Source organism: Podarcis pityusensis (assembly GCF_964106645.2).
Source record: "Podarcis pityusensis genome assembly, chromosome: 1".
Lineage (NCBI taxonomy): Eukaryota > Metazoa > Chordata > Lepidosauria > Squamata > Lacertidae > Podarcis > Podarcis pityusensis.
Window position 1 is genome coordinate 64,333,017 of NC_138028.1, and position 14,388 is coordinate 64,347,404.

The 14,388-nt window shown below is 43.3% G+C and overlaps 1 protein-coding gene across 1 annotated transcript; it reads left to right on the forward strand.

The window, feature by feature from the left end:
* The first annotated feature begins 11,805 nt into the window (after nucleotides 1–11,805).
* Nucleotides 11,806–13,881, forward strand: FSHB (follicle stimulating hormone subunit beta). The gene is made up of 3 exons (XM_080984460.1): nucleotides 11,806–11,830; nucleotides 12,309–12,468; nucleotides 12,974–13,881. Exons 2-3 carry the CDS (start codon nucleotides 12,310–12,312, stop codon nucleotides 13,208–13,210), a joined length of 396 nt encoding a protein of 131 aa, XP_080840586.1. The 5' UTR covers nucleotides 11,806–11,830; nucleotide 12,309; the 3' UTR covers nucleotides 13,211–13,881.
* The last annotated feature ends 507 nt before the right edge of the window (nucleotides 13,882–14,388 follow it).

Here is a 14,388-nt window from a genome sequence, read left to right on the forward strand (position 1 = left end):
AAAGATTCATTAATTTTTCCTAGTGCCAGGGCTAAAACTTCTTCAGACGACATTCCTTTTGGTTTAACTTGTAAGGGTGCAGCCCCTGATAATCCAGATGGTCCAGAAGGGCCAGATGTTGAGGCTCTTCGTTGCGACCCAGTATCTGTACGGAAAGATCTGCCAGACCTGGTAGTTTTTTCCTGAATCAACTCTAACTTTCCTCTTCCATCTGCCATAACACTCTCATAGAAGTCCAAGGTCAATCCCACGGCTGGAATTTGTTTTGAAATGGAAAATTCCCCTAGCCCAGTTGTTATTGTAGCAATATCAAACCTCCTCTAGGGGGACACAGTAGCAGTCAAAGCTTGCAACTTTAAGGAAAAAAAATAATCTTTATAAATCCCCCAATTCACAAAAAAGGAACAGTTTCAATTGCACTTAATCAGTTACTTTTAGACCAGGAGAAGTCCAGAAACACTGTATCTCTCTTGCAGAGTTAGCTGTCAAAAGTACTCTATTTGCCAATAGTGCTTTTCACAGAACGGCATTCCTTGTCCCAAGGCAGTCCGTTCCCAGGTTCTAAGCGGTGGATTTTAGCTTCCTTTCCCTCCTTTTTTTGCAGATAAATACAGTTCAAACCTTTCCCCCCTCCTCTCCTGCAAACCGGAGGGGAGATCGCTTTTCTGATGTTAGGATTTGCGTCCATTTTCCAAACGTCTTTCAAAGTTTCCGCTTACAGTCTCTTTGCTTTTATCTGTTTACAAGAAACGGAAGGTGGACTTCCTGTTTATGCCTCCACGCTTCAGTTCCGAATTATTGCTTTTCTCCCTTTAAATCCAATTTTATCCTACTCACGGGTAGTTACTTTTGAAGTCGAATTGTCCCAGGGAAAAGTCAGCGCTCTCCGATAACGGCTGTGCGGCTTCACTCCGCGGAAGAAGCAGTCGACTCTCAGCACCGCGCCGCTCACCCCGTTTCGCTCCGGAGCCCAAAAATGGGTTCCTTCGCAGATTGGGGGGGTGCAAAAGGTGCCCGCCGAGTCCCACGTTCACAGGCTTCACCCGCCTGTGACTTTTGAAGGGTCCCCGCTTCGCCGCAGCGGTGCAGACCTGATCCCGCAGAGCTGGTCCCTCAGAAAGTCAGAGGGAATCCGCCATTACCGATGGCGCCAACCCGGAAGTCTCCTACATGTTGATTTCTCTCTGTTGCCCAGCTCAGTAGTGGCATAGCTACAGTGACGGCATGATGGTCCTATTGAGATGTGGCAAACCACATTGAGTTCCATTGTTTCGTTGCAATGCAGGGTTGCATTCAGCATAATGCGAAGTAGTGCTCTGTGTGAGCAGAACAACTTCTGCACGTGCAGCAGGGCTTCCCTCTCTCTCCTGCCCTATCCACAATATATTCTGGTGGGTCCCTCGCCCCCCACAGAGCATATTTCATTGCCACGTGGCAAGTTATTTGCATTTATATTTTTATCTAAGTGGTGTTTTAAGTTTTAACAATGTACACCGCCCTGATACATTATGGTATGGGGGTAGAGAAATAGTTGCATGAATAAATAAATAAACGCTATTCTTAATATACATTAATATGTTGAGATTAATCAAATGCATCGTTTGCAATTAATATTTCTATCCTGCCAATTTCCCAAGGATCCTACTTCAGTAATCTTCCTCCACTGTTTTTACCTTTACCCACAGCAGGTCTGTGTGGTTGTTTAGTCTGAGAGGCAGTAGCAGATCCAAGAACACTCAGTGTTTTAATGAATATTTGAACTAGGGTCTCCCAGGACTGTTAAGTTCAACAGTCTTTTCAGTATTTTCTCCTCCTGTCCCATTCCTGCTGCCACCTTCTTATTGATGAACCAGCTAAACAACGCCAAATGCTCAGGGAACTGTAAAATTTTGTTGGATCAAACTCTAAAGCCAGGGCTCATTATACATATGAAGTACCGGTATGTGCTAAATTCAAAGTTTGGATCAAGTTTCAGAACCATCACTCGCTCTTTCTGCCATAGAGGGGTTTGAATATGCTAATTTAATTACCCACTAGGTGGCAGTGATGGCACATTTAGGCCCACTGTGTAAAACCTATGGGTCAAATTACCACAGAGTGGCCAGGGCATATTCAGCAGGATCACTTATTAGCACCTCAGTCAATATGTTTACTTCTAATTAAGTTCAACTGACTTCTGCAAGCTTTATTTTGGAGTAAGCTTCATGCGTCACTCCAGTGTGGGCTCCCACAACCCAATGTAGAAGGAAGTTTAAGAACACCATAAGGAATATTATGGGCTGTATTCAGCTGATAGCCTTATTCAACCTTAGCCTTAGGGCTACACTGAATACAATCCAATACTTTTCCAAAGAGGAACGATGTGGCCTACAGCTCCCATGAAGCAGCATCATGCTTCGCAAAAGGTGACCACGAATATGACCACCACACTTGCGTGTTTATTGCACCAGTATATTAATGCCCTGTATTTTAATGCTGCATACATGGAGTTATCCCAGGGCTGGCCGACCCATAAAGTGTGATGAGGTGGTTGCCTCAGGCTATAGGCTGTGGGCAGCTGGGAAGGGGAGCAGATCTGGGCTCCAAGAAGAATGCCTCTTGCTGCCTCCTGCACTTGTCACCATTCACCTCCACCACTTCTTCCTGCTCCTCTCCAGCCTCCATTTTTCTCCCCCACTGCCTTCAGCACATCGGAGCTTCCCTGGGCCACCTCCAGCTGCTTCAGCCGCAGAAAAGGAGGCAGCTAGGTGTGGGATCCATTATTTGTTTTGCCTTAAGCAGCAAAACATTCTGGGCCAGCCCTAAATTATCTCATTACATCCTTACCGCCCGAGACTGTGAAGAGCACAACCCTGTGCTCAGAGACAGTCGCTTGCCGAAAACTACCCAATGAATTTCACGGATGAGCTTTCTCCTCCTAAATCATACACTCTGAGCCACCCTGGTTCTCCTGAGTATAGTGGCACCTTGGTTCTCAAACACCTTGGTACTCAAACAACTTGGAACGCAAACACTGCAAACCCAGAAGTATTCTGGTTTGCGAACTGTTTTCAGAAGCCAAATGTGCTCCATTTTGAGTGTTACGCTTCCAATTTGAGTGCCACACTTCCGTTTTGAGTGCTACACTTCCGTTTTTAGTGTTACACTGAGGTCTGTCTGTTTTTGCTATTTATTTTGCATGGGGTTTTTTTGTGGCTCTTTTTATGACTGTGTGGAACCCAGTTCAGCTACTGATTGATTGATTGATTGATTGATTGAGTGAGTGACTGCAGTACATTGTTTACTGCTTTCATTTTATGGATCAATGGTCTTGTTAGATAGTAAAATTCATGTTAAATTGCTGTTTGGGGGGGGGGTAAGGGTCTTGAATGGATTAATCCATTTTGCATTACTTTCTATGGGAAAGTGTGCCTTGGTTTTGGAACGGGCTTCTGGAATGGATGAAGTTTGAGAACCAAAGTACCACTGTACTGTATAGAGTTCCAAATCTAGCCTAAGAACCTTTCATTCTGCTGCACTGCATGGGAATTTAACAAAACCTCTCGCCAACTCCACCCTGTGCATCCACGCAAATGCCCACAGTAGCATTTTCAGTGAGGAACAGTTTTCAAATGCAGACACTATTCAATTTACCCAGAAATATATCCGTTTAACAAGGCCTAAAACATGAAGCAATGAATCAATAATAAATCTCAAAGGCCTCAAAATGAATCCCAGGACAGTTGGTTTTTAATCTACTTAGAACTTAAAGCTGATATGAAGTTTGAAGAATTTGGCAATGATATTGCATTACTTTCTGTCAGGCTTTTGCACTTACACTACCTGAATAACAAACGCAGTGTCTTGCCGTATATAATGAAAGTTACAAGCCTGCTACTGCAACATAGTGTGGCTAGCTTTTCTAGCTATTTCAAAACTATTGCAGTTTGGTTTCCTTCTAGAGCCATAAAAACAGAGAAGCCAAATTAAAATAAGACTGGAAAATTGCTGTGTGTAAATCACATGATTTTAATATAATGAAATAGTTAAAATGACAGATTTAGTGAGAATTAGGAAAGGTGACTCTATTCAGAATAATCTCATAACCAGGTGGGAACCAATGATTGCTGCCAGCCATTGCATGGAGGTACAAGTTTTGCAAAGCTATCCACATTAACCTTGGCACTGTCTAAGCCTCTAATTATTGCTAATTGACTGTCTTCCTCTCCCAGCACAACAGTGGCTTGTACTTTCTCATCTTTAGTTTTAGTGGTCTGTATTAGGGAAGGGGGGATACTTATCAATCACCATCCACAATACAGTTTATAGATACAAATATATACCAGTACAAAGTATCTCTGTTGCTCCAGCAATTCATGACCACCCTGCTGAGAGCCTCAGGCCCACTCTTGCCTCTCTCCACTGGGCCCAAGGGGTGGCCTGACAGGCTTCATAAGGACTGCTACTGCCCAGCAGAGAGCGTTGTTTCTTCTTTTAAATTGCTTTTAAATTGTGTGTGTGTGTATTTTTAGTGTTTGAACTGTTTTTAGCTGGGTTGATTGACACCCTATGCCCTTTTAAAATGTGTTGGGGGGGTTATTGGGTTGTTGTTGTTTTTATTTTGATTATGTATTTTGTGGTTTTATATTCTGATTTTATCCTGTGAACCGCACCACTTTAGCTAATGGGGCCTCCTGCTGCCGCCACACTGCCGGAGCACAATTTCTGTTCTCATCCTGAAGCAAAGTTCTTAACCCGAGGTAATATTTCTGGGGTAGCAGAGTCTGTAACCTGAAGCGTATGTAACCCGAGGTACCACTGTAGACTGGAAAGAGAAGTTGCTGAATTGCAACTTATTACCAAACTTAAAACCATGGAGAGACTTGGGTCTGAATAGAGACATCGGATTATTATCTCATTATACATGATACAGCTATTTTTAGCCATCTCACCCCTTGCTTTTTTCTGTAAGACCAATTGCAGTCCTTAAATGTGAGATTTTGACCAGCTTCGGCCCATCTGAAGCTGATACAGGCTCGTCTTATCTTGAGCCCAAGCAGAGTAGTCCACACAGCAGAAGAATAAGCAGTATGTGCCACATTCTTCACTTTATTTCCACTCTATGCTGAGAGAATACAAACATGCATCTTGCCTCTGTGAGAGCAGAGAAGCAACTGTCTCTCTAACAAAGAAACCGAGAGAACACTGAAAAACAGGAAACCAGTGTACGTCACATCCAGTCTCCCATTCCCGTGGGAATCCAACAGTAACTCTGACTGTGGAATGCAAAACAATGTCTTGTGACTGCAGTTGCTGCTCAGTGAGGGAAATAGAAACCAACACTTAACAGTCATCAACAGGTTTGCCACACCTATCAGCCAATCACCCATTCCCACCACCCTTCTGAGTAATACCCCTCCCCACCCTCTAACTACATATAAGGGTCTGGTGACTTCTGTTTCAGTGTATCTGGAGAAATGTGCATGCACACGAAAGCTCATACCAATAACAAACTTAGTTGGTCTCTAAGGTGCTATTGGAAGGAATTTTTAAATTTTGTTTCAACAATAAAAAATGTTCAACTTGTGTGTCAAGTTTAAATATACCATTTGTTTCTCTAGGGAGGAACCTAATTGATCTTAGAAAGGATGGTGTAGAGGGGGGCCAACACTGCAGAGAAGGAGCACAGTGCACCCATGTTGCTGTGAGGAAAGGGTAAATGAAAACTAAATGCACCGGCATCTGTCTGTATTTCATTGTAAAGCAATACAGTACTGTGAAAAGCAGTGGGAGAGGCCTGAGCTACAGAAGAAAGGTGGGGGTGCGAATTATTTGATTCCTGAGAGTATGCGGCAGCCTTACACAATAGGCAGCCTAGTATCAATTAGGTTTCCAAGACAAAAGGCTCTGTGTGTATTCACCGCTTGCTCAGAAATAAGGCTATTGAAGCATATCGCAGCTCTTTTGCCTGGAAGCAGAGATTAGGAGCAGCTGTGTGGGCTCTCCCTGCTGTGGGTGCACAAGCAGTAATAAGGGGGTGTGATTGTGTAGCGCAGGGGGCAGCGGTGGCACTGCAGCAGAAGCTGGGCAAAGCCAAGCCGGCAAAGATGATGAGAAAAGTCTTGAAAATACTGTACTTAGCTTTTTTTTAACCACAGAGGAAACAGTAGGCTTAAGGTCCCAAATTATATGGGCTCCACAAAATGAGCTACAGACCTCTCACTCTTGCAGCACCAGCCCCATCAACACAATAAATATAAAACAGTATTGTACCGCTTTAAATGGGCATAGCTTCCCCCTAAGAATCCTGGGCACTGTAGTTTGTTAAGGAAGCCAAAAGTTGTTAGGAGACCCCTATTCCCCACAGCGAGAGACAATCCCCTCGTTCCCAGGAGAGAAGGATTAATTGTTAAACCATTCTGGAACTCTTCCACCAGCGAACCCACACAGCCCAAATGTTGCTGCCACCCCCCCAGCCCTGTGTTTGGGGGTCAGCTCCACCCCACTGCACACACCACTACTGGGCACAAGGTGTTGTACAGGATGTTTCAAAAGCCATGGAGAAGGGAGGTTGGAAGAAATAGGTTTGGCCGATGTCAGTAGGCCATAAAAATCAGAACTAAACATGACTTTCAGACTAGGATGCCTACAAGTTGCACGGGCTGCACCAAATCCATTTTAAAAGAAGCAAGGCCATATGTTTATGGAGTGCACACACAATGGCCAGCTGATTTTGTGGAAACACAGCAAGACAACAAGGACTTCAAGTGCATTGTAACAGACATAGACATCCTGTCTGAATGTGCCTGGGCTGTACCTCTTGACACAAAACACAAAACAGGCAGAGAATAGCATTCAGAGATTTAATGATTTTTTCCCCTCAGACATGATAGAAGGAAGTCTGGAATGCGCCAGACAGATAATGGTAAATAGTTTCTAAGCAAGTCTGTAAGCAGTCTGTTTAAACAACTTGGGGTTCATCACTTTGTCACCAATAATGATGTCAAAGCTGGTGTTGTGGTGCAATTTAATAGCATTACAGACAAGAATGTGGAGGCATTTTAAATCTAACAATACCTTCAGCTATAGTGACATGCTGACACAATTCTTAAAAAGTAATAGTCAAAGCTACACAGAAGTATCACCACCAGATCTGTCAATATTAAGAGTTTCAAGGTTCTAGCAGGGAGAGGGAGAGAATCCTGCTGAGCAGAAAAGGACATATTCCTAACCAATACACTTAAAAAAAACCACCTGCCTTTCACAATGGACATCAAAGGAGGTTTTGATACTTCGTGACTTTCACAAACATATTGTTGAGCACTTCTTTGGACCCTTACTGCATTGTGTAGTATTTCATGAACGCCTATAATCCCTGGACCCAGCAAGTGTTAGAATTATCAAGCCTTGGGGTATTAAGATAGATGCCAGACCTTTCTAATTCCTGGATACAGCCAGTGTTAAAAGCTAAGCAAGCCTTCAAATTCCAGGAAATAGCCAGACTTGCACCTGAGAGATGGGCCATTAAGAGAAGAAAGAATCAAAGGGCTCCTATGAGACGACAAATGGGTTTCCCTCAACAGATAAAGTCAGAGTTGAGAGTTGAGAGGTTAGGAGTGATGTGACCTAGAAGCAAAGTAAAGGGTAAAGGTAAAAGGACCCCTGACCATTAGGTCCAGTCATGGCTGACTCTGGGATTGTGGCGCTCATCTCGCTTTACTGGCCAAGGGAGCCGGCGTACAGCTTCCGGGTCATGTGGCCAGCATGACTAAGCCGCTTCTGGCAAAACCAGAGCAGTGCACGGAAATGCCATTTACCTTCCCACCGCAGCGATACCTATTTATCTACTTGCACTTTGACGTGCTTTCGAACTGCTAGGTTGGCAGGAGCTGGGACTGAGCAATGGGAGCTCACCCCGTCGTGGGGATTCGAACCGCCGACCTTCTGATCGGCAAGCCCTAGGCTCTGTGGTTTAGACCACAGCACCACCCGCTGTAAAGTAGCAAGCTGGAAAGCCAGAGAGGCAGATTACGATGCTTGATGTCTGTTTGCATTCCAAGACTGTGGCGATGGAAGAAACAAGATTCTCTTGGGGTGTTAATCCTGTGAACCCCTCTGTTGTAGGTTCAGGTTGTAGATGTGTAAACAAACCATATATCACATAGACACCACAATATTTATTGTGCCTTGTTTCCAAAAGGAAGCATGAACCCTAGTTAAGCACTTGGAACCCCTGGAATCTCATAATGCTCAGAAATTGGGGTGGCAGGCAACAGTATAAATGTGCTTTAAATGTATGACATGGATGTGACCAAAGATGGGGATGGTTTACTTCCAGCTAAGAAATACATGTTTTAAACCACCATGGTTTTTATCCACCATGGCTCTGAAGAATGTACTAATCTAAATGACATCTATATCCAATTGGGCCTCCACCGACCATTACTGAGAGAAGCTTGTTTAATTAGGTGCCCTGCTGGCAGCCCTGACAGAATCCACATTGCTAGCCTTTTCCATTGTAGGAAATTATGAAGGTTATATGGATTTAAACAATGCATTGCTGTACATGTGCTGCAAAACTGCCACTAAACATGGAACAAATCTTTCCAGCAATTAAGAAGTAGGCCTGGTGATTTATCCAATAGCTTCTATGATTAGTCAACTCAATGTGACATTGTGAGATCACCTCATCAGCCAAGAGCAACAACTGCTACCTTTATAGCATTTTCGTGATACTCTAGCCACACTATTCTCTGCAGGGCTATTTTACACAGATACAACTGAACAATGCAAATCAACTAAAAGCCAAGAAACAGACCTTCTGGAACATCTTTATGTTGACCTGCGATTTTTTTGCGCTATAAAGATGCAGTTAACTGGTAAATATGTGGCAATGGTCTGCTTGATGATGGGCAATGCTCATACTTCTTAACTTCTGAGGCTCATACTTCTTAACACAATTTTCACACTATAATTATAAACTTATTTTGCACCCTAGGCTCTTTTCAACCCCTAGGGTTTTATTTCGCTCCCCTTCCCATCCCATCAACATGTTGCATTCAACCCTTTGGGAAACTGGTCTAGAAATAAATGATCAAATTGGGGGGGGGGGGGAGGGATCACAAATGTGATCGAGTCTGCCTTGTCACCACAAGGCTCTGGGCCATGCAATGACTTCTATAGCCACACATCCAAATATGGCTTAAAGGTTTAAGCACATTTTAATTTTATGTTTGGAAAAACAGCAGCAGTATAAGTTGAGCCAGGTTGGAACACTAGCCACTGTGTAGAGTTTTGTTGAAGCATTGTGAGAAATAATGCACAATTGTGTAGCACTGGTGGTAATCTAAAACTTCTCTATTGGCAAGGTTGCCCAGTGCAGAAGTGGAAGTTTTTAGTTCAGCCATGGCCCTTGTTAAAACATCTCAACCTCCTTTTTGCATTTGGCTCATAGGGTATGATATGGAATGATTCCCTTGACCAAGTCCAGCATATATTAGAACTAGCTATAGCTTCCCCCTTGTGTACACAAAGGCCCGTTTGTTATCTCATGAACACACACTCTTGTTCTGCATCATTTTGTTTAACAGCAGCCTGGTGGGGTTCTTCTGTCTAGCAGGCAGACTGCCCAGTACTTCTCGGAAGATTGTGTCAGGATTTTGCAGATACTTTTGCAGAGGTCTGCTGTGAGGCAGGGGTAGAAGATAGTTTAGTTTTCGTTACTTTCCTCTGTCTTTGTAAGTTAGGTATTTTTTAAACAGAGCATTATGACATGTGGCTTCTGTTCAGTCACTCTTATGAAGAGTCCCCTTCATTTCAGTATCAAGGGCTTCTTCTCAATGGGTTGCTTCTGATGCTTTCTTATTTAGGAAGGCGTCCTTTTAATTGTTGGTATTGATGGCTGTGGTCCAAACATATCTTCTCAATATAGACCATTTGTTGTTGTTTAGTTGTTTAGTTGTGTCCGACTCTTCATGACCCCATGGACCAGAGCACGCCAGGCACTCCTGTCTTCCACTGCCTCCCGCAGCTTGGTTAGACTCATGCTGGTAGCTTCAAGAACACTGTCCAACCATCTCGTCCTCTGTTGTCCCCTTCTCCTTGTGCCCTCCATCTTTCCCAGCATCAGGGTCTTTTCCAGGGAGTCTTCTTTTCTCATGAGGTGGCCAAAATATTGGCGCCTCAGCCTCACGATCTGTCCTTCCAGTGAGCACTCAGGGCTGATTTCCTTCAGAATGGATAGGTTTGATCTTCTTGCAGTCCATGGGACTCTCAAGAGCCTCCTCCAGACCCTAATTCATAATTCAATATAGACCATAAAAAGGTAAAGGGACCCCTGACCATTAGGTCCAGTCGTGACCGACTCTGGGGTTGTGGCGCTCATCTTACTTTATTGGCCGAGGGAGCCGGCGTACAGCTTCCGGGTCATATGGCCAGCATGACTAAGCCGCTTCTGGCAAACTAGAGCAGCACACGGAAACGCCGTTTACCTTCCCACCGAAGCGGTACCTATTTTTTATCTACTTGCACTTTGACGTGCTTTCGAACTGCTAGGTTGGCAGGAGCAGGGACCGAGCAACGGGAGCTCACCCCGTCGTGGGGATTCGAACTACCGACCTTCTGATCGGCAAGTCCTAGGCTCTGTGGTTTAACCCACAGCGCCACCTGGGTCCCTTAATATAGACCATACACACCTCATATATATTTTCACTGAAGTGGGGTGCGGACAAGTAAAGATGTGACTGCTAAGGAAGCAACTTGGACTCTTAAAATGTACTCTTGATTGTTCCCTGACAAGTGGGGCTTGTATTCAGAGTCTTTTAATTTTCCACCAAATGAAAACCCCCCTCACACACACACACTGCAAATTGTTCCTCCCAAGCGACCTCCCAAGCCAAAAGAACAGCACAAAGACATTGCCTAAGCCCCCTCCTTTTGGAACAAGCTACATTCTGGAGTTTCCAGTCAGGGACTTCAAAGTGCAGCTGATCCAAGCAGGACTTGAGGTCACCATCAATCAGTTCAGCAGTGACTTCAAGCCCTGATTGGATTGGCTAGGATCTTCATTTGTAGCGCACCTTGAGTTCAACCTGCATGGCAAAGTGGGAGGGGGGCGAGAGGTCAGCTGATGTCATGGTGATGTCAGGCGGCTGACAGACAGGTGGTCCCACACGCCTGTCAGCAGCATGGGGCAGCTGTTGATCCAGCCTACCACATTGAACAAGTTCCCACCCCTGATTGATTTTAAGATCCATGTTTTTGAAGCCTGGATGGAAATTTTTGTTAAGACATAAGAAGATACTGAGACAGACCCTATTGGTCTCTTTAGCTCAATGTTGTTTGCATGAGATCTGTTTTTTAGCAATCATACTAAGGATGGAACCCTACATTTATGCATACCACTTTTAATCACGGGCAAACCATAGAAATTAGAAAGGAATTCCCGGCAGATGGGAGAGTGATACACCTGTATAAAGTGATACACCTGTATAAAGCTCTCCATCCATTGTGTGACCTTGTCCAGTTATTTCCTAACTGCCAAGTGACGTTGCTAATAGGACTCCTAGTACAATACGTAAACCAGCCCCAAGCCAAGGCTTTCTGGTGACATTTTAAAACAGGTACTATTGAAAACACCAGTAAAACCCATGGCCTTCATTTTGCAAGGTTTCGCCCACGCGTCTGGCTACAAATTTGTTCTCTTTCATCAGGGTGTAACCTGATGCCAGTTGTCTTAATACCCCACAAATCCTCCAAGGTGTCTGTTGCATCTAATTTTGTATAAAAGGGCAACGGAAGGCTTTCCGCTCTTTACAGCTACCATAATTCCAGCAAGGCAAGTCTAAGACAGGTAACTTTTCAACAGATTCTTAATTAACACTGTTTCAGAAATGGTAAGGTCTTTGTAGAACTTTTTTTGAAAAAAGCCATTTAAAAAGGAATCTTCTCTGCCTTTTTAAATACATTTATTCTGTTTTGTTTGGTTTTTGGGGTTTTTTAAGAATGTAAAAGTTTCCAGAGCTTATTTGTAAGAGCAATTGAGATATCTTTCTATTCAGCAGAAATGCCTTTTTTCATTATTTCATTATTTTCTCTCAAGTGTAACTGGATTAAGACTTCATTTCGCTGAACAAATCTCTTATCCTCTGACAATAACCTTAGTACTGTTTTGCTGACTTTATGAATGTATGCATACGTACCACTATCCTTTCTTTTTAAAAGCTTGCCTTTGTATCAGCATGGGAAGAATGGTAATATTGTCTGCTTCTAAAGATATGTTGAATTGTAAGTCTCAGTGTACTCCAGGACCCCTCTGCTTTGCACTACAGGATGAAGCCGATTAATTTCTTTGTCGCGTTGCTTTTCTGGCAAACTGTTTGCTGCAATTACTGCCAGCTGTCCAATATCACAATAGCACTGGAGAAGGAAGAGTGTGGTTTCTGCATCAGCGTGAACACAACATGGTGCTCTGGCTACTGCTTAACAAAGGTGAGGAGCCAACAGGTTAATAAGTATATGCATTTGTATGATTTGTTCACATGAAGATAACGTGTACATTTAAGGACTTCTTCTGCATCAGATTGCATTGAACGGGTTGTTGACTTCTATATTCTCAGTGAACATAGCTTATGTTCAAGGCAGTAAGCACTTTATTGTTTGCTCAAAGAAGAAATTCTGCACACAAAGGAATTTGTTCCAGTTTATATGGTTTCCTATTTTGTTATAGAGCAAAGTCACCCACTTGATACAGAACTAGGACAGCTAGTCTTGTAACAAATGTTTCAGATTTGATAGGTCTTAAAATAGGAATTGATTTTAGTTTAACAAGCTGTCCAAAGATCACTGAAGTCAGGGAAGAACATAATCAATCACCTTAATTTGGGTTTTGGTAGGGTTTTTCAAAATCAAAGAAAGTCATGGTTAGACACTGCTAAAAGGCCGTTGGTGGGATGTGGATTTAACATTCAGACTCTCTTTTTTATGTCATGATTAGGATCTAATTGATCAGAACCTAGCAATGAGATATGTCCAGAACATCTGCACATTCAAGTCAGTTGTGTACGAGACTATCAAGATCCCAGGCTGTGCTGGTCACGAAGAATCATTTTATTCCTACCCAGTGGCAACAGAATGTCACTGCGGAACCTGCAACACTGACGTCACCGACTGCACCCGGAGAGGCTTGGACCCAAATTATTGTTCGTATGATAAATATGAGATCAGCGAGTGAGGCTTGTCTTTCTCATCTTGCAAAAACTGTACAGTAATGAATGTCGGGGAAAGGGGCAATGTGTGCAGATATTACAGTACGGTTGCATGAGCGTTTAACTTGTGTTCTTTCAATCTTGCATGGTTGAAGGTCAGCCGCTTGAAAATGCCCAAGGCAGAGAACTTAGAAGCTCTTTTTGTGCCAGGTAACCCAAGCAGACCTGGTACAGAAAGAGCTTTAAAGCTCTATGCCTTGCTTGGGGGGGGGGGGCATTCAGTGCTCTGGCTCCAGAAGGCTAGGGATGCTCGTATGGGGGTAGTTCCAAGGATCTGAGTATACACATTTTCATGTATATGCAGAACTTTTGGAACTGAACCCCTGCATAAGATGTGATTGTACTATCCTGCCAACTTTCTCTTTTTTTAAGTATGTGTGGAAAGAATACAACCTGTTGCATTCACCTTCAATGGCTTCATTGTGGCATCTTAAGCAAAAAGTGTTTTCGCCTGTGTCTTTCAAAGCACAGTTCCTTCACAGTCTGCTCCCGATACATCCTCCACTCTTTCCAATTCTCTCTTCAAGTGCCAGCTTCTCTTTCAAAACAAAATAAAAAAATTGCTGTATCTGAAGAAGTGTGCATGCACATGAAAGCTCATACCAATAACAAACTTAGTTGGTCTCTAAGATGCTACTGGAAGGATTTATTATTATTATTTATTATTATTATTATTATTATTTGTTTGTTTTGACTACGGCAGACCAACATGGCTACCTACCTGTAACTGCAGCTTCTCTTTAGCATCCATTTAATAACTTACATGAGTTATTTAAGAGTTTCTCTACTGACTAGCTTGTTCAGTATGACATGATCGCTTTCCTATTAAAGTTATATAACAGTGCAATCCTATGCATGTCTACTCAGAAGTAATCCCCGTTTAAGTGTGTGTATAGGTAAGTGTGTATAGAGAGAACTGCAGCCCCATCTATGGATCTATGTTGGTACATCAGTTTAATTTCACTTGGAATCAACTGTGAGAGAGTGCAGACTAAGGAGGTCCCATTGGACAGACCCCTAGCTTTAACTAGAAGAAAGTTCCCTTGCTTCAGGCATGCTGTTAGGGGGGATACTTTGTGCCTTTTGTATCATTTCCAGATCTCTCGACCCTATCTCCCTTTTTAAGTCTCCAGCCACCTACCAC

Bases quoted from the DNA above. Each gene is read 5' to 3' on its own strand.
- FSHB (XM_080984460.1), top strand. From the start codon at position 12,310: ATGAAGCCGATTAATTTCTTTGTCGCGTTGCTTTTCTGGCAAACTGTT. The intron at 12,469-12,973 runs GTGAGGAGCCAA...TGTCATGATTAG, and splicing joins CTGGCTACTGCTTAACAAAG to GATCTAATTGATCAGAACCT.